Source organism: Tursiops truncatus, chromosome 8 (assembly GCF_011762595.2).
Source record: "Tursiops truncatus isolate mTurTru1 chromosome 8, mTurTru1.mat.Y, whole genome shotgun sequence".
Taxonomy (NCBI): domain Eukaryota; kingdom Metazoa; phylum Chordata; class Mammalia; order Artiodactyla; family Delphinidae; genus Tursiops; species Tursiops truncatus.
In genome coordinates, this window is record NC_047041.1 from 98,475,387 (window position 1) to 98,495,177 (window position 19,791).

The 19,791-nt window shown below is 43.2% G+C and overlaps 1 protein-coding gene across 14 annotated transcripts in view; it reads right to left on the bottom strand.

Annotated features, from left to right (window-relative positions):
• The window catches only part of CPSF7 (cleavage and polyadenylation specific factor 7), a 22,821-nt gene continuing 3,030 nt past the window's right edge, over positions 1-19,791 (bottom strand). For 2 of the 14 annotated variants that reach the window (XM_073809024.1, XM_073809028.1), the window contains exons 3-10: positions 15,229-15,447; positions 14,284-14,387; positions 13,509-13,681; positions 10,226-10,640; positions 9,606-9,724; positions 7,208-7,376; positions 6,417-6,584; positions 1-5,861 (exon numbers count right to left, since the gene is read on the bottom strand). In XM_073809024.1, coding sequence (XP_073665125.1) covers positions 6,422-6,584; positions 7,208-7,376; positions 9,606-9,724; positions 10,226-10,640; positions 13,509-13,681; positions 14,284-14,387; positions 15,229-15,447 — 1,362 coding nt within the window. In that variant the 3' untranslated portion in view covers positions 1-5,861; positions 6,417-6,421. Of the gene's footprint in view, positions 5,862-6,416; positions 6,585-7,207; positions 7,377-9,605; positions 9,725-10,225; positions 10,641-13,508; positions 13,682-14,283; positions 14,388-15,228; positions 15,448-18,682; positions 18,753-19,639; positions 19,752-19,791 lie in introns of all 14 variants that reach the window. The other 12 variants (XR_012333565.1, XR_012333561.1, XR_012333564.1 and 9 more) reach the window with 12 other exon arrangements.

Here is a 19,791-nt window from a genome sequence, read left to right on the forward strand (position 1 = left end):
TCCGTGAAACAGCTCACACCCCATTTATTATTTAAAAATATTTTGTTACAAAAGGAAAAAAAATACAATGCAGTATAAAAGATTGACAGTGTCATCAAGTTTATTACACAATTTTCAACCTATCAGAAAGACAAACAAATCACCAACAACAGGGGGACGGGGCCTTGGCCTTTTTGAGGGTTGGGTTTTTTTCCTTTTGCTATCAGGAAATAAAACTAAAAATTGTGTCACCAAGTAAAAACAAAACAAAAATGGGGAGAAAAAAATTCTCCGGGTAAACGGCTTTTCTGGTATTCTATATATTTTTTTCTCCTTAAACTGTCACCTTACTTGGTTTTCTCTACATTAAAAAGACACCCGGAGCTGCTCTTGAGGATAAGCACATCACTTAACGCTTGGCCGGCTGGGCAGGGTGCCATATTCTGAAGTGGAGGTGGGGATGGGGTTGGGGGACAGGGGGAAAAAAGCTACAAACCTGTAGCCTCTGTCCCAAGGGAATGTGCCTCTCCAACCCTGGGGGACTCCCTCAGTGACTGAGCGAGGGCTATGTCAGAAACGTGCAAGGAACAGAGGAAGGCTTCGGTCCAGCTCAGTCTCTCCCCTCTGAGCCAGAAGGGTCTCCAGCGACCCTACATCCCACGTGCCACGTTTCCTGTTCGATGTCGCGTGCCCTACAGACGCGTGCAGAAGTAGCATCTGTCGCCCCGTGGGTACCGCAGGACCCTGTTGCTGCTGCTTCTTTCAGCAGCAGCCGCCTCACAATTTGGATGTTATGGGAAAAGCAATTCCATTTGCCTGTGTAGAATATGGCCCCCAGAGTGGTGGTCCTTAGAATTCTGAGCTGAGCTCATTAAAGTCAGGCTCCACTTCTTCCTTGCTCCTTATCAGAGGCAGCAAGTACCTCCAGGCAGAGCGAGGGGAGCTATTAAGTCAAAATTCAAAAGGTGAAAAAATACCAAATTTGTGACTTTACCTACTAGTGCCAGGTTATCCCACAATAAGTAAAAGTATGTACCTGGAGGATGCAAGCCCATGCTCACATCAAACCTGAAAAAAGAAAAGCCTATGGAAGTAGGCCATATCCCGCCCAACTTGCCTCCTTCCCCACTCCTAGTATTTCACAAGGGTTCTTCACTGCTGAGGTCCGATGTCCCCGACTCCCAATGGCAGTACCTTCCTCTAAAACAAGGAAGCAGCCTTCTTGGGGGAAGGGCTCCACATGTGAAATGGAAAAGCCCCAGGGAAAGGGAACATCTAGTGGAGCTGGTTATTGCAAGAGGCAACCGAACCAAGCAAGAAGCAGTAGAGGGTGGTAACTGGCTCTGCCAGGCTCCCCAGCAGAAAGCAACCTCATGGGCCTTCTCTGCTTAGGAGGGGCAAGTCCACTGAGCAGGCTGGGCAGCAGGGAGTTAAAAGGGTTTTAGCCCCCTGGGAGGTCAGGGAAACAAACCGTCAATGAGTAAGAGGGAAAAGCAAGAACAGGAGAAGCTTTCCATAAAGTAATTTCTGTTCTCATGGTCCCTCCTCAAAGGGCTGGGCAGGTAAAGGAGTTAAAGAAGTGGTATGTTAGCAAGGGGTTTGGACCCTCTTCGCCCCATCAAGCCTAGTGCTGAGGGCAGGACCCTGGGCATATTTTGGCACACCCAGTCCCTCTCCTAGATCCCACAGGGAGGATCCGTTTCCTTTGGGAAGGATGTCTTCCCATCAACCTCACCACTGAACTGCTCCTGGAGAATCAGAAACTCATACGTTTCCTTGGACAAAGCACCGTTCTCTATGGAGACCAGGGACCTGGACATGGTTTCTTCCTGTCTGCCACCCTCCCAACCACATGAAGTCTTTAGGTTCTTTACCCTGGCAAACAGGAGTGGGACTGGGAGGGCTGCCAGGCAATCTTCAATCTTGCAGGGCAGAGGGTATTCCCTGTGGGTGTCTGGAAGGGGTTAGGGGCTTGGAGAAAGGGGAAGGGGTGGAGCGGCCTCCGTCCTTTAGTCCTGATCAAGGTGAGGAGATGCAAGTCCATTAAAAAAACATTTGCTTCCAACCAGACTCCTGCAATGAGAACATCAGAAGAGAAGAAAGAAAATACAAGTTAGAGGTTACTTTCCGATTAACAGGGGCTTATATAAATTATACTGGCATTTTCAAAAGTTAAAACGTATGAAGTAGGGGATGCAGACAGAGAGAATGCAAGCCTGGGAAAGTAAAAGACAGCAGAACTGTCTGGGAGTGTTTGGCACTGTGAGTAGTGAGGGAATGGTTGGAGGAGAACAGAGGAAAGAGGAGTGACATTTTACTTTAAGGTTAGGGGGCAAAACATAGACAATGAAATGAGGCATCAAAGCAGTTTGACTGAAAAGGAGACTTTGGCTGGAAACTACTACATTTCAAGAAAAGTTGCTCTAAGGGAGCACGGTGAGTTTAAATACTGTTTCAGAAAATCTATTCTGAGCAAGTCATAGCTTACCTTAAGGGGAAGGGGAAAAATCTGGAAATGGGAAGTACAATGGTAAGAAAACAAGTGTGTACATAACCAAATCCATTAACCCCCAAATACCCAAGAGGCCCTTGCAGGGAGCATGTACTTACACAAGAAAACTAAACTTTTTTCCTTCTTTTAAAGAAGCATACACATACACATAGAGCCAGAGATGTTCCAAGTACCACCACTCAAGAGATTCTAGTCCTCCCCAGATGACAGGTGTGGGTGAGGGGCCAAGAAGCATACTAACACCAAGCAGGAGTGATGTGGTCAGGCCAGAGCAGAAAGCAGAGCACGGAGGTCAAAGAAGATAATCAGCAGTCACCATCCAAGAAAACTAAAAGCACGGTTAAGAACTTCTGCTGAGCAGTGAAGGACTGTTAAGCCACTTGTCACATCTCGACCTAACTTAAGGTCCCCAGTACACTCAGCCCTCTTTCCAACGTTGTAACATCCATCTGCAGGGGGTGGCCTCGTCAATCTTACCACACAAAATAGAACTGACAGCGAAAAGCAAAAGGGGGAATTAAATTCAGGCTTAGGATTTCTACTAACACCCAAACTGGCAACATGGCCTATACATAAATGCTCACCTTTAATGTATGCACTTCTGTAACCGGGAGGAGCTCTGCAAGAAAAACTACATCCATAAGCTGCCTGATCCTTCTACACTCTGAAATGGCACCATTTCACCCTGGGGTCCTCAGAATCTGTCATGGCCTCTGGTTTCTCTAAGCATCTATGCAGGCAGGTATCTTTCTCATTTTCTGTAAGAGGAAACTAAAGCCCTCAGTGACTCCTCAATTTCATACCATTTGGGTTTCCGAATCTTTGCATTAGATCAAAATTGAACAGAATGCTCAGTTTTCACTGGACCAGGAGGGTAGCAATGAGGTGAGAATTACTATATTTCAAGCAGGATAATGTCCTAAAATAATGAGACAACAGCCAACAACTACAAAAACTTGAAGCCACAGACAACCTAAGAATATCCTCAAACTCCAAAGCGTACACACGTATACCACAAAAGTGATGTAATTTGGGAACTGTTGCTACAAAACAAGACTCAGAGGATAACTAATGCATCAGAAGTAAACTACAGTTGACCCTTGAAAAATACAGGTTTGAACTGCGCTGGTTCACTTACATGCTGATTTTTTTTCAATAAATACGTACTACAACAGAATCTGAGGTTGGTTGAATCTGTGGATGGAGAACTGCAGAAATGGAGGGCTGACTATAAAGTTATACTCGAATTTTTGACTACGCAGAGGTCAGCTCCCCTAACCCCTACACTGCTCAAGGGTCAACTGAACAGCACCCATTTCTTAGAGGTTATAGCTCCATTTTGGTGGTAATGTTTGAATGCAGACAGAGGACAAAGTGGGTCAATCAGACTTCAGGTCCCAGAGGTCGTGCCCATCCTGAGGAAGGATGGACAAAAAAGCCTGCTGGTTTTTGCTGCCCCTAGATGGAATATACCCTTTGCTCTCAGGGAACAGCTCTCCGTATAGTATAAATACTAGTATTTTCTAACTAAAAGGTATTGTACTCAGAGCTTGCAAAGTTATCAAGGTAAATGAGGCCCAGGCACCATCTCCTCAACATGACATCTCCTAAGTCACAACTTGGTACCTGCAGATGAAGTTAAGAATGCCAGGATGAGAATGTGAGAAATGGACATTTTTGGGGGGTCAAATTCAGTTCTTTTGGACTAATTAACCAGAAGGAATAACCAACGTACCTAAAGGGGTGACTAGGAAAAGTGGGGAACTGGAAAACCTGCCTCAAGAGTTAATTTTCCTCATTTGTCATAGGCCTGCACCAGCCAAATGACTGTTTTCTGGGAACTACTGGGTTATAGGATTTTTCAGTTTTTCAAATTGAATCATCCTCATAATGGAAGAAAAGTCCCACTTTACAGGTGGAAAGAAAATGAAGCAAGATGACAGCTGAAGTCTCAGGTTCAGGTGTTCAATCCCCGAAGTTCTAATGATCAGAGGATCTCACAATTTTTCTATCAAAAGGCTGTCAGGAGCAAAGCCGCCAAGAACAGTGACATGCAGTTACACGTTCCGACTACTAACCTACGTGGCCCCAGAGACTATAATTCATGCTTTGCACAGACCAAGTACTACCTCCTTCGTCACTCTTATCCTAGTCAGCTCCAAAGGACACACACGGTGGGCTGCAGGACTGGGGAGGGTGGTGACTGATACTGAATCTACAAGCAACACTAGCAACTGTGCTAGCTCAAACAAGGGAGATGCTGCTACTGCTACAGGAGGGATGAGATCGATCACAGACCCACTCTACCCACCCTCCCGCCCACTGCCTGAGACTCAATTAGGCCAACGCTGTTTAAAACTCCGCTTAAGTTAATGGCAGAAACAACAAAGTAGAGGGCAGTAGCCAAACATAACAAGACTCCTTTCTTACTTGTTTAGTAGGTTGTCACTAGGCAACAGTTTACAGTCCAGCTACCGCTTGTGAACTACAGGCACTCACAAGAAGGGGGGAGGGTTTCTTTTCCTTTCTGCATCCAGTCATCCATCTATCCACCCCAAAGATACCAAGCAGGACTATTCCTACTCACCTTCCACAATTACCATTACTTCAGACCAACCAAATCAGCCAAACACCAAGGACATTATCCTAATGTACTTGATGTGAAGCCACAAAATTGAGAAGAGACCCCAAAGTCACCTGGGTCATGCAGTAGCCTTCAGGAACCACAAACGTACCATCCCCGCCAGAGTCTCGACTACTTTTACAGATCTCCAAAGAAACAGAGTCAACAACTGCTCTTGCTTGCTTATATACTAGAAACAGTCTTTGTTGGAAGCTTGTTTTCAGTTGGGATTGCCAAGCTGGTGGGATGTAACCTGGAGCGTGAGAATGAAAATAACAGAGCTGAAGCCCCTGAACCAGCCAAGCCTAACTCAACTTTTCAGTTACTTGAGTTAATGTAGTTCCCCACCCCTAACTCTCCTGCCTTTGTTTTGCTTTATTAAAAAAAAAAAAAAAATCACTGTAAGTTTTTCCAAAACAATTATATCCTGCCATTGAAATATCCTCCACAGTCTCTAAAGCTTTAAAGATAATTTTTTTCAGATCAGCTTTCTCCTGACTAAAGTATCCTGATTTTCAAAATCTTTTTAATACATATTAATTCTTAAAAATCATTAATGTTGCACCTTGAAAACTTACAAGTAGGCAATGGTCTTACTTTTTTCTGTCTTGGTCAATTTTCCTGATTTTTTCATTTGAAAGTTTGGTGGGGTTAAAGTATAACAATGAGGGACTTCCCTGGCGGTCCAGTGGTTAAGACTCCGTGCTCCCAATGCACGGGGCACGGGTTCGATCCTTGGTCAGGGAACTAAGATCCCGCAGGCCACACGGCGCAACCAAAAAGAAAGTAAATAAATAATAAACAAATAAAACATAACAATGATAATAACAATAGCTATCATTTATTGAGAATTTACTATGTGACAGGTACTATGAGTGCTAAATGCTCTATATGGATTAGCTCACTGAATACTCAGCAATCCAATGAGACAGTCGCTTTTATTATCTCCACTTACAAATGAGGAAACTGAGGAACAGAAAGTAATATGGCTGGAGGAGCTGGAATTCATAACCTGGCATCTACCTGCAGACACTGTGTTCTTAGCCATTATGCCGTGTTGTCTCAGATACCAGGTGAAAGCAGTCAAAAAACAAGCAAAAATAGCTTAATCTCAGGTCCATTTCAGGGTGCGACTCCTCACAAACAAGCAGAAAACCTGCCCTCCTGAATTTTTGGTTACCTAAACAGGAAGTCTTCCCATACCCTTTTCTTGTTTTAAAAGGAGAGAGAGAAATCTTTACCATCAATAATTTTTCTTTCATAAGAGATCATCAACCAGCCAGCAATGAGGCTTCATCCCACCTTTCTCAGTGGTGCCGGTCCCGTTCTCTATCCCGGTGTCTCTCGTGCTCTCGGTTCCTTTCTTGGAAATAATCATCATGCCGATCTTCATTATGAAGCAGGTCCCGGTGCCTCCTGCTGCTTTCCCGGGACCGGCTTGGTGACCTCTCTCGGGACCGATGTCTTTTCCTATTAGAAGGATACTTTTCAGCCTCACTCAGAGGGCTTACCCCATTCTTTCTAAGAGTATTGTGTTTTGGTGTCTTCTACTATTTGCCTAAACCACTCTTCTGTTACTCTATCATGGCCCCTAGTCTTTTTTGGAAAATTAATAACAAACTTGTTGAGATCTTACTAACGTATCAGGCACAGTGCTAAGAGCTTTACATGCATTATCTCACCTAATCTTTACAACAGGTCTGTAAGATAAGTACTACCATTGTCCCCTTTTTAAAAATAAGAAAAATGAGGCTTGGAAAGTTGAGTAACTTCCATATTCAAGGTCATGCAGGTAGTTAGGAGCAGGACTGAGATTCAAATTCAAGAATGTGTGGCTCCAAAGCCCATGTTCTGAACTACGTCAGTCTTTCCTCCTAAATAAGCCCACTGCCTCACCAAACACAGATTTCAGACATTACAACATTTATTAATGTAAACGTTTGATTAATTTTTTTCCCTTAAAGACATGAGGGCTAGGTCTGCTCTTTCAACTAGGTCCTTGCCAGATACCCTGGGCTCCTTTCCTCCCCCTGCCAGTCCCTGGAAGAGTGCTGCCCAGGGCTGGCAGGCTGCTGAAGCAATCATCAACTCACCTGGATGAGCTCCCGCTGGCGCCCACACTGTAAGACTTGGCTTCAATGCCATGAAGACAGTCCTTAAGGGAGGAGATGAGGACACGGCAACGCTCATCATTGGCGACCCGGGACTGTTTGATAACAGCAATGGCTGTGAGCAGCGTCTCAATCGCGTCGCTGTAATCCCCTGACAGGGGATGGATGGGAAAGGCCAAGGATGAGCAGAGGCAGTAAACTAACTGATGAAAAGGAGAACTCAGGAGGACACAAACCAAGAGTAAAAAGCTGTCCCACAGAACCACAGTAAAATGGATGAGGCAGAAGTGGCAGGTATAAAACTGTATGGCACCTATATTCTAGTGGTCTGGAATCAGACAGATGCTCTCAGACACTGCTAGTGGATGTATAATCCGGCACGTCATTGTCTGAGGGTTATCAGACAGCATCCATTAAAATAAACAATGTGCATACTTTTTGACCCAGCACATCTAAAAATTTTCTACTTCTGTTCACAAGTATATAATTTAAACAATGTTTGTTTCAGCGTTGTTTGTTGTATTAAAGAATCAAAAACAACTTAAGGTTCCTTCAGTAGGGTCTGGCTATATAAATTATGGAACATTGGTTCTACAGAATACTACATAGTCATTAAAAAGCATGAGGTAAATCTGTATGTAAACAAAGCAATCCATGTAAAGCACTTAGCACAGTGCCAGGCACACAGTAAGGGCTCAATAAACGTTAGGTATTAGTTGATGTAACAGATGTCCAGAATGTATTTTTAAAAAGCTGTGAAACAATATTCCATCAAAATTACATATATATTTTGCTACATGCACAGAAAAAAAATCTGACGGATAGACACTAAATTGTACAAGGTGGTCTTATTGATGGTCCTTGTACAGAAGCCTTTCATTTATTAACACTGCATATTTCTGTCTGAATTATTTTAAATCTATAACCAAATACATATATACATACAAGTAACATATCTAAGACATGTATGTTGTGTGTGCATATATATATTATATATGCACACACATATTTTTAATTATGCTGCCATCAAGAACTAGCTCCTTCATTCCTCACATCTGAGCAATGTTTGGACTCAAGGAGAGTGGTCAGGGTGGGTACTTGAACAATGCTTTTGCAAACTAAAGCTTTCTTAGCGTTAAGGACAAGATAATACAAGGCAAGCATGAAACCAGGCAGGGGTCCAGTGACAGTGGACTAGCAGCTCCCCCTGTGCGAGGCAGTGAAGAACAGAACAGAGACTGTGAAGGACCTGCAATTCTGTGGAGATCTAAGAACACCAGGATTTTGGCTCTACCAGAGTAGGGAATTTTTGCCTATTTTGTAGGAATTCAATAAATATTTGTGGTTTGAATGACTGGAATGAGAACAAAGCAAAGGGAGGAGACAGAAGTTCAGTTATTGATCATCTCAGTGTGAAGGAACTGGTGAAGAACAATGACTGTTTTTCTTTATACTCTGTATATCTGACTTGCTACAATGAGCATAGATTATTTTCTAATTTAAAGAGATTTACTCAGATGTCATGAAGGTTTCTGGTGAAAAAAAGAGAGAGAGAAAATATACATACTTTCTGTCTTTAGTCCACTCTGCATTCAAATTTTGTAGTCAAAGATGAGAAATTATGGAAAATGGATGATAACAGAGTTAACTTATTTCTTAGGAGATCTGACAATCTATATTTACATTCATGTAGGAAACTCACAGGAAGAAAGTGAATATGATTAGTGCTATAATGCAAAACTTGGACCAGAATCCGGAAACTTCCTATATTCTCTTCTCTTAGGAACCAAAGGTTATGTTCCCCTGGCTCTCAAAGACATGGCTTCTGGTTCTGCCCACTTAATACTGACAGCAAGGCAAAAGTTAGTTGTAAGGGTATATTATGCCTTAAGATTGACACCCAACAGACTTGTCTCTTTCTAGGATAGGTTACATGGAGGCCACCAGCTCTGCCTCGATCCCCAAATGTAATCAGATTCCATATCCACCATCATCATCAGTTCTAAAAACCCAAGGTCTACACTTGGCATTGGACTCATTACATAGACACAAGATCCACTGATCAACCACTGAGATCAAGATCTCCGTGAGGCAGGAAGTTCATTCTATAACAAACACCACAATGAGCATTAGTTATTTATATTCTAGGCACTAAGTTGGTTTTCATGGGGCAGGTCTAGACACAGGCTAAACAAACAGCACCAGTGGAGCTCCCCAAAAGCCAGGAAACCAGGTTACCATATTGCTTTTCAAAATGTGCCACTCTTGCGAATCTACTAGTGCTCCAACTTTATCTTGTTGAATTTCTTGCCAATGGAAATGACAAAACAATGGAAAAACTAAAGGTAAGGAGAAGGCAGCAACGGTAAGGATGAGTTACCTGCACTGGCTCCAGATACAGCTTTGGAAATGGCACTGCTGGAAATTGCTCTGTTCCGCTTCATGATCTCTTCAAATTCTGCTTCACTCACTGTAGAGGGCGGAGGGCCCGAATCTCGGCTGCACACAGAAATAATACCACTCCTGACTGCCCACACCCCTTGTTAACTTTACCATACTCTAGAGTACTATGCTATTTAACTGTGCTCTCCTGTATAATGTCTTAAATGGTTCTCAGCCTGTTCACATGTTTTATATGTTCATGTTCTCTTCAAAGACAGGATTTATGTCATATACTTTTGTAATTCTGGCATGACTCAACAGTGCTCGACACTCATAGCATTCCTAACAGTGACTTATAGCACTCCATTTAATCAACTGCCTTAAAAAGGGATACGAAGGTGGTTTGGGTTGAGAGGTAAGACGCAAACAAAATACCAAACAAAAACATTCTCTAATAGTTAACTATTTCCCAGGACTCAATACTATGACAACAGTTTCCACAAGGGAAAATACAAGAATTCAGTGCTCACTTACTTCCTCAGGGAGAACAAAATGCTTAAAACACTGTCTACCCCACTATGCCTGGCTCAGATCTGAAAGGAACAAGATGGTCCTTACCTGCCATGGTGGTTATAGGGTGCCGAGGCCTTCATGTAAGTATCTGGTGGAGGCCCCACTGTGGCATTTGGTGGGGGGAAGAAGGCTGGATTGAGGTGAAGGGCAGGTGGGATGGCCCCAGGGGGAGGTACAGTCAGATGAGGAGGTAATCGAGGAGGAGGGGGCATGAGATGCTGGTAGTGGATGCCAGGAGGAGGAGGAGGGACCCCAAAGCTTGAGGAGAGAGGTGGTGGCGGTGGAATTGGGGGTGGGGGCAGACCCATCAGGGGAAGGGCTGAAGGAGGGCGATTGAAGTAGGGCAGCACACTGGGGGGCTTATCCACACGGGCAGATGAGGGTACAAGGTTCTCAGAGGGTGTGGCCCGTCCATCAGCAGAATCACTAGAATCTCGGGAGTGGGCCCGTGGAGGTATTCCTATGAAGCAAAACAGAATCACTGTTACTGTCCAACCTTTAGACATAACCACGGGACCAGGTCAGCCTTCAGCAAGTCATCTGACACCATACTAAGGAAGGTGACAGGCAGCTGAGAAAGAAGGTAAAATCACCTAGTGTTTTTCTTTGGCCTCAGAGAGAAAGCTCAGAGGCAACCTAGTTAAGACATAAACCCAGGAAGCAAAGCCACCCTAATTCTGTATGTTAAAGAATGCTCTTTATCTAGAACTCTCAGTGCCTCACATTTAAGTTACCCTTAGCTTTGCTTTCTATTTTTAAATGCAGAAGGACCCTGATAACCCATGAGAAAATGACAGTGCTGAGGTATGTTCATCACTGGTCAGCTGGATTCAAGCTGATTCGAAATCCCATTTTCTCTGGTAGTTGTTCAGGGACTCTTTCCTTAGACTAGTAATAGTTAACCTTCTTTATCCTGCTATATACTTGAAATTTTCTCTTTGCCATGGCTCTTTGGCCAGGGAATTTGGGGGAAGGGAGGGAAGGGCAGGGGATGGATAACACTTCCTCCATCCAAGTACCCAAACTGGTAACTGGGACGGGGAAGAGCCACAGAACGGAGAGTAGAAGACTGGAGGTTAAATGAGAAAACACGGGAGACAAGCCAAGGAAAGATCTGCCCACAGAATGAGCAGATGGCACACAGCTGACACCAGGGACTCCTAGCAAAAGCCTGGTACAAAATATGCCTGAAACCTGGGAAACTCCCCCTACATTTCAATGGCCCAAACCCTCTACCCCACAGGGCAGCCTACTAGGAACATCATCGTGGAACGGTGGTATGGTGTTGTGCAAAACAGGGGCTCAAAACATGTTTGTATACAGCTGGAAACATGGCTCTGACACCGTCAAGTCATTTGGTTAAACCTGTTCCCTCTTTCCAATTTAACAGTCTACTCTAAGCCTGGTTAATGTGGAATCCAACAGAAGAATGTGATCACATGGTCTTGGGAGTCTTGGAGGTAGAAAGATGCCATTAGGAGACAAGTGTGGAGAGAAAGAAGAGTGCTCCTTAAGCAAAAACTTGTTAGTAAACACTAACTCCTGATGAAAGCACAAGGTGGAATTAATCCCCTTGGCAACCACCTTGGTTCCTCTAACATAGTTTATCACCAGTGCCTACCACAGCATTCTCTTGCTTTTCATGTCTCACACACATGGCAACGTGCTATTTCCCTGAGTTCTCTCAAGCTGAAGAAAGAAGAGGTATTAGCAAGTGTAATCCTCTGAAAGTTTGCTACCTTCCCAGCTACCGTTCCCACACTAGCAAGGGTTCTTTTTGTATCTATGGCCACATATCCCAAGAGTAGCAACCACTGTTAAGCAGACTAAGTCAACCAGCTACACTTAGTGAATTAACAGAGCCCAAGTCCATCAACATGACAGCGCAGAAAAACACCACTCAGTCAGCACCATCACTTCAGCAAAGAAAGCTAACATCAAGGAGTAAACAGCCAGGTGGTGCCAGGACTGTTAGGTGCTCAATGCAGCTGTAAAATTATACATCTTAAGAAAGCTAGAAGAGGCGTGAATCATAGAAAGACTCTGAAACACAATGGACTTTGAAAATTCAGGTTATCAAGGAAGAAAAGTATGTGCCTTCTAACCCAGAGCAATAGCTCACACCACTTCCATCTAGGCTCTCAATATAGTTATAAGAACATAGTTGTTCCTATGCAAGAGTTGAGTGGCCATATTTCCACCTTCAGTCAACCTATCCAAGGTCCCAGTGGACTACCCAATCAATAAATACAAGGCACTATTTTGAGAGCAGGACCTAAGCAGTGACAGAAAGTGGGTAACGAAAAACTTTGCCATACCCCGTAAAAGGAAAGTAATGGCAGTTGACTGTTTCAGGCAGGGCCTTGCAGGGTGGCTGCACCTTCTGAAGTCAGGACAATCCAAGGTTGGTCCCCAGGTTTCGCAGGTTCAGAAACTTGATTTTAACAGTTCACCCAGGGATGACTGGACCCTAGGAGATTGATTCACACTATCCAAACTCACAAGAGACTGATTCATAAACCAGAATGACAATTTATTAATTTACAATGAGAAATATAACTGCCAAGCAGACTGGAATACTTGTGTCGGCTGGTCAGCGCATTCTCTTCCCAGTAGGAGAGCCTAGTTGGGAAACCAAATTAGTATCAGAAGGTGTCTTGGTGAGCACAGGGTCAGAATAAAGGGAATAAGGTGAGCTTAAGGAATACTATCATCAGGCTAAGGTAGCATGATGCAACTTTCTTTACTAATGGGAAACACTTGCCAAGCAAACTAAAATCGCAGGTAACAGAAAGGGTACCCAACCCCCCTGGTCAATGCTGGAGAAACACTGTTAAATTCTTACTCTCCAGCACTCCTCTTGGTCGACTCCTTACAGAACATCCTTCCAGTGTATGTTCACGACAAGATTACAGCCATCTTTATGTGTCATATTTATATTTTATGGTGGTTGCTTCTTAATAATTTATACACACGTCTTACAATTAAGCCCATTTGCTATACACTTGATTTTTTAGATAGAAACACATAATTTAGACTTGACAGGAACTTTATATGTCGCGTGTCTAGTTCAAATGGGGAAGTAGGCCCTAAGCAGTAAAGTGACCTGCCCAAGGTCACATAATGAGTTAGTGGCAAAACTGAGCCATAACCTGAACCTACCTGACTCCTAGCACATGAGGCTCATTTTTTGGCTTACCTACTGCCATGCTGTCACCCATAATCACCATCACCCTCTCTCAAACTCTTCCACATCGTAGGCCAAGCCTACACCACAGAAAACAAACCCACAAACTTCCCCCCCTTCATACAGATGGTCTCCACGTACCCCCTCTTGGGACTCGGACGCACTCACGTTTCCGAGCCTGTGCCTCAAACTGTGACAGGTTCTGGCGGGTGGCTGGCCTCACATCCACTTTTTCTCCATTAAGAACTTTTCCTGGCAGAAGTTCCAACAACTTGTGGACAGAGTTTTCAGAGGCTACCACCACCTCAGCATACCTTGAGGAAGAAAAATTAAAAACGAGTGAAATCTACTAGACAACCAAGACAGGAACACAGAAATTTTCTTCCACTTTTAGTGAAAACTGGTAAAGCCAAGGATACCTTGCTAATATTTTTTTTTTAAGATTTTTTTGATGTGGACCATTTTTAAAGTCTTTATTGAATTTTTACAATATTGCTTCTGTTTCATGTTTTGGTTTTTTGGCCCTGAGGCATGTGGGATCTTAGCTCCCAGACCAGGGATCGAACCCACACCGCCTGCATTGGAAGGCGAAGTCTTAACCACTGGACTGCCAAGGAAGTCCCCTTTTTTTTTTTATCTTTCTAATATTAAACACACAAAACTACTAAAAACAAACAGGTGTCATGCTAAAATTTTCCTATTTATTTCAAATTAGAAATCAGCTTTCTTTGCCTCTCAGTGGATGGATGTTCTCCTACATTGCAGCTAGGTCCCCATTCTAAGGTGGTTTGTTAAAACCAAGGCAGTAAACTGGGCCAGGGGTGGGAGGGATTAAATTACAGGGCCAAAATAACAGTACAGATATGTCATCCCAATGGCTACAAACTAAAAGGGGCTTCTCAAATCCAGACCTCACCCTTTGGACTGGCCATTTGCTCGATTCTCTGCAAATTTCAACTCCACCACATCATAGACTCCTACAGAGCGAATAACCTGGATCAGCTGCTGGTCTGTGGTCCACTGGGGCCGGCAAAATGGAAAAGGAAGAAATGTCAAGAGCTACACCCCCCTCCCCCAGAATGTCCCAAACCCTTCCCTCAAACCTAGGATTCTAGTCACAATCATGACCTCCCACAGGAAACCCAGAAGCCCATCAATATTTCAATTAGAGCACGTTTTTCCTATTGTCCTCACCCATGCAGAATTCCAAAACCACCCACCCCTGCCCCAATCCCCGTCTTTGAGACTAAGAAAATTAAAACCTATTATAACTTTGACTGCCACTTGGGCTGGCTCGTCATCAGCTCAAACGGTGGTTACTAGCAGCTTTTAGTTATAGATCTGATAGGCTAGAGTTGATCACTGACAGCAACTTTCCCCTCAGTATATACATTTCTTAATTTGAAAACACCACCTCCCAGCACCAGCCCCCAAACATGTCACACAATAACTTTTGCAGAACAACAATCACCACCTACCCCGAGCGTACTACAGCTATCAAGGTCTTTGCTCCCTCTCACCCATCATTATCATAGGACCATCTAATGACCACCAAGAGTTCAAGGTGTTCACTCTGAAATCTCATCCCACAGATGACCCTGGTAGACATAAAAGCCCCAGGGTCAGGGGCGGTAACAAGATGGCAGAAAAAGCAACTACCCGCTTAATCATTGCTTTCTTCGGCACCAGTACGTCCTCAGGATAGTTCTCTTTCAGAGATCAATCCAACCTGATCCCAGGAAAAAGAAATCCAACCCCATCAGAGCACAAAACAGTGCAACAGTGGTTTCTGAAAATGCCATCACCTCCCAGTGCTCTCCCTCCAGCCCACCCACAAGCCTTTTTGGTTACCCATGCTCACCCAGGAGAAACTGCCCACATAGACAGCAGCTCGCCTATTACGCAGGCCACTGTAGGTGTAGAGAATTGCAGGGGTCTTGTTATTGGGCTTGGGAGATGGCTCCTGGCGAACAGGAGGTGGCGGCTCAGTGCTGCTGCTTCTGTCATCTGAGGGCTGTGAGGTGGCTGTCAACACGTCATCGTACAGGTCAATCTGATCTGTATTGTTGAACTCTGGGTCCTAAGAGACGAGGGGTTGGCAAAGGTGGGTTTGAAAACCTTTCGTTTTGTCCATTCTATTTTACTCTAATTTACTTACAATCCACGGTCAAATATTTTATAAAACATACAAAACTTCCTTGTCCTACTCTAGGAAACTAGGAAGAAAAACTTCCCCATGTAAAACAATTTTAACACTTAATTATACTTATGTATGTAGGTGTTTCTCCTAAGACCCTGTTAGCAGTCTATAGTGTTTCTAGCTTTAATCAACTGTGAGACTCAAAAGGTATATGACGATTAAACAAGCAAACTAAGAATGCAGAGATGCATCTGCTACTGCTATCAATGTGGCCAGCTTCTCAAGACCACATCTAAGATACACTAATGAAAATTTGTTTTCAACATCTTATGCTATTTCCAAAATCAAGAGTTACACAAAACTTACTCTTCTACTTAATAAGAAATAGAGTAGGGCTTCCCTGGTGGCAAGCCCGTGCGCCACAACTACTGAGCCTGTGCTCTAGAGCCTTTGAGCCACAACTACTGAAGCCTGCTCGCCTAGAGCCCGTGCTCCGCAACAAGAGAAACCACCGCAATGAGAAGCCCGCGCACCGCAACGAAGAGTAGCCTCTGCTCCTGCAACAAGAGAAAGCCCATGTGCAGAAACAAAGACCCAATGCAGCCAAAAATGGAAGGGAGGGAGGGAGGGAGGGAGGAAGAAAGGAAGGAAGGAAGGAAGGAAGGAAGGAAGGAAAGAAAGGGAGTATATTTATTTAGAAATGTAAATCGGGGGAAAAGCATGTTAAAGTGGGAACCAAAACACAAAAAAGAATGGGAGTTATTGGTTTAAACTCTTTGACTTACACAAATGATTTAGAGAAGCTCTAAAACTCATAGTACATAATCCCATCTTTCCATTAACCATCAAAGAAATATAAAAAATAAAAGGAAAGTGAATAATGGGGGGATTTTCCATTATAAGTTCTATTTCTCAAATGACATGCAGATCCAATACATTACCATGACATTTATGAGACATCTTTGAGCAATACCAGAGATGTCCAATGATACACAAAAACAGTTAAGTTCTCTAAAATATAAAGGTCAGGGGCTTCCCTGGTGGCGCAGTGGTTGAGAGTCTGCCTGCCAATGCAGGGGACACGGGTTCGAGCCCTGGTCTGGGAAGATCCCACATGCCGCAGAGCGGCTGGGCCCGTGAGCCATGGCCGCTGAGCCTGTGCGTCCGGAGCCTGTGCTCTGCAACGAGAGGCCGCGACAGTGAGAGGCCCATGCACCGCGATGAAGAGTGGCCCCCGCTTGCCGCAACTAGAGAAAGCCCTTGCACAGAAACAAAGACCCAATACAGCCAAAAATAAATAAATAAAAATTTTAAAAAAATATATATATATATATAAAGGTCAGGAAACAGGACAAGCACCGATATCATAAGCTGTGTTATAGTAAGCTTTCAAATATGAACGTGAATTCTGCAAGATAGGCAAAATATACTTTTTGCCTATGTGATATGTTACTGTTATGGACTGAATGTTTGATTCCCCCCTACATACACTGAAACCCTACTCCCCAATGTGATGGTATTAGGAGGTAGGGCCTTCAGGAGGTAATTAAGATGAGATGAGGTCTTGAGGGTAGAGCCCATGAAAGGGATTAGTGCCCTTATAAGAATCAAGAGAGCTTGCTTGCTCTGCTATGCTCTGCATGATGTGAGGATACAAGTTGGCAGTCTGCAACTGAGAGAGGCTGATCACCAGAACATGAACCTGATCTCAGTTTTCCAGCCTCTAGAACTGTGAGAAATACATTTGTTTATAAGCCACCCAGTCTTTGCTATTTTGTTACAGCAGCCCAAGCTAACACTTATATAAAAATTCCTAAAATCAAAAGAACTACTACTAAGGGACCTTAATGTTTCAGATTTTGCAATGTCATTATCTCAGAGAGGATCTTTTTATTTTAAGGATCAGACAAGTATATTTTCAGGTAACATTCTAAAACATCCAAACAGTGCTAAAGAGGATACTGCCAAAATGAGAGTACAGGGAGACGTTCGGAGTGTCTTAGGGAAACTATAGCTCATTCATGTCATTGCTGTCTTTTAAAAACAGGAATAAAGAAAGAGCCTATACTAAGGGAATAAAAGAACCTGTATTAAGTAACTTGTTTAATTGCCTGAAGGAGAATCATTTCCCCTAATGCAACTCAGGACAGGAAGCTCCAGTAACTTTCTCCCTTCAATACCATCACAAGAACTGCCAATCCTGAACTTCGACTAGAGAAGAGACTAACTACAAAATGCATTCTTAGACCTACATACCATTAGCAACTTTTGGAAACAATCTTTTAGTTTCTCAGTTTATCTGAAGAACATGCACACCATGATAATACTATTGGATTGTTCTGGTATTGAGGGGGAAAGGATTCTACTTCCTGAGGCATGTAAATAGCTTCAAGTATTACAAACACTCTTAACAAGCCTCATAGGAGAGGAGTTTGAAGCTTGTAAAAATCTCGCAAAGAGAATGGCAAAAGGGAGTAAACTTTTTAGGGGCAACTTAAAAGCAAGAAAAGGAATCAGTGAGGCAAATAAGCACAGGAAAACTATTTTAGGTAGTCAAACCTATAAATAAGGACCTTGCATAAAAAAGGATGCGTATGTGAAGAACGGGGAGAAGCTAACATTGGAGAGCACAGGGTGGATAATAAATTAAAAAGGTGAAGAAAGCTACGGCTAATAACTCAACATTTTATGTGTAAAATATTTCACAGCCTTACATCTCAAACAATCCTAACTCTAGACAAACCACTTATTTTTTTTGTTTGTTTGTTTTTTGCGGTATGCGGGCCTCTCACTGTTGTGGCCTCTCCCATTGCGGAGCACAGGCTCCGGACGCACAGGCTCAGCGGCCATGGCTCACGGGCCCAGCCGCTTCGCGGCATGTGGGAATCTTCCCGGACCAGGGCACAAACCCATGTCCCCTGCATCAGCAGGCGGACTCTCAACCACTGCGCCACCAGGGAAGCCCCAAACCACTTATTTATTTATTCATGTACTAGGTATGATTTGCCCTTGTGGTTCAAGGTAGAGAAAGGACTTAGAAACCACTCAATCTTCTCCAATGCTCTAATCCTCAGACAACACTACTTCACACTTCAAACCAGGGTGCCTTTTTTTTTTTTTTTTTAAATAAATCAAGGATTGTGAAATGGAACTTAAAGGGAATAAGGAAACACACCATCTTGGATGGTCAGTGGAACCAAACTGCAATTCCTTCCGTGTAGTATCTGTGATTCAGAGATGTGTGTCTAAAAGTTGTAATACAAAAATTATTGCTGATAATTGGGTAGAGGACATGCAGACTCGGGCAGCTCAGACATCAAACATATCACCAGGAAATCCCCCATACTGTAAGCCTCGGCAAACAATCTACTCTTTCAGGGTTCCTTAGAGAATATGACAGACTCAATCCTGGAAGACCCTGGTGGATGGATTACCTTACCACTTTAAGAAACACAAAAGGATTCAATGAACGCAAAATTGTCACAAGATTCAAATGGTCTCTCTGTGCCACAGAGCGTCAGTTCAAAGAAGTTTGTGGGAACTTTTCTGATGCACAGGCAGACCTGTTGAGGATTCTGTTGAAGATTTTATTGAAGAAACAATGTATCAAGTTGTGTTTGGATTTAAATCTGCTAGCAACATCAGTTCACTTTACTCTTCAGTTGCTAAGACAGAAAAACAGATAGGGCCTGAGGTCTTTCAGATTACCAAATGAGCTGGTGTTTTATGCAGGTAAAGAAAAATCTAATTCTACAAATTAAGTGAAAAATACAATGTTTTACAGGCATTGATGTGGAGGGATTCATTTCAGGGAGATTAAAAAAGAAGTATGTATTTAATACTGAATTAATACCAGGGACAATTTTGCATTTAACAGCATAGGAATAACTGTGGTTGTCTCATGAAGCCTCTTGGTTTACAAAAGAGAACTTGCATGATTATGAATTTAAATGAGAACTTCCCCACCTGTCTGCTCAATGTTCCTACCTGCCAGCCCTTTTCCTGATGTCTAAGGGGAATAATAAAGCTTAGGATTTATTTTTCTCAAAGCAACCCATTTGATATAATTTTCTTTTAACTGTAACCAAAGCTCAGTTTTTGGCTTTATAATTACTATTTCCACAGTTCTCACCTCACACTCTCCTTCCATCACTGTCCACTGCTCTCAACCACCAGGAATAGAACCTCTTTTGAGTAGAAGAAATCCATTTTTTCCTTTTATCTCACTACTTCTAACACAGTGCCTAGCAAACAGAAGTAGCTCAATAAATACTTGTTGATAAA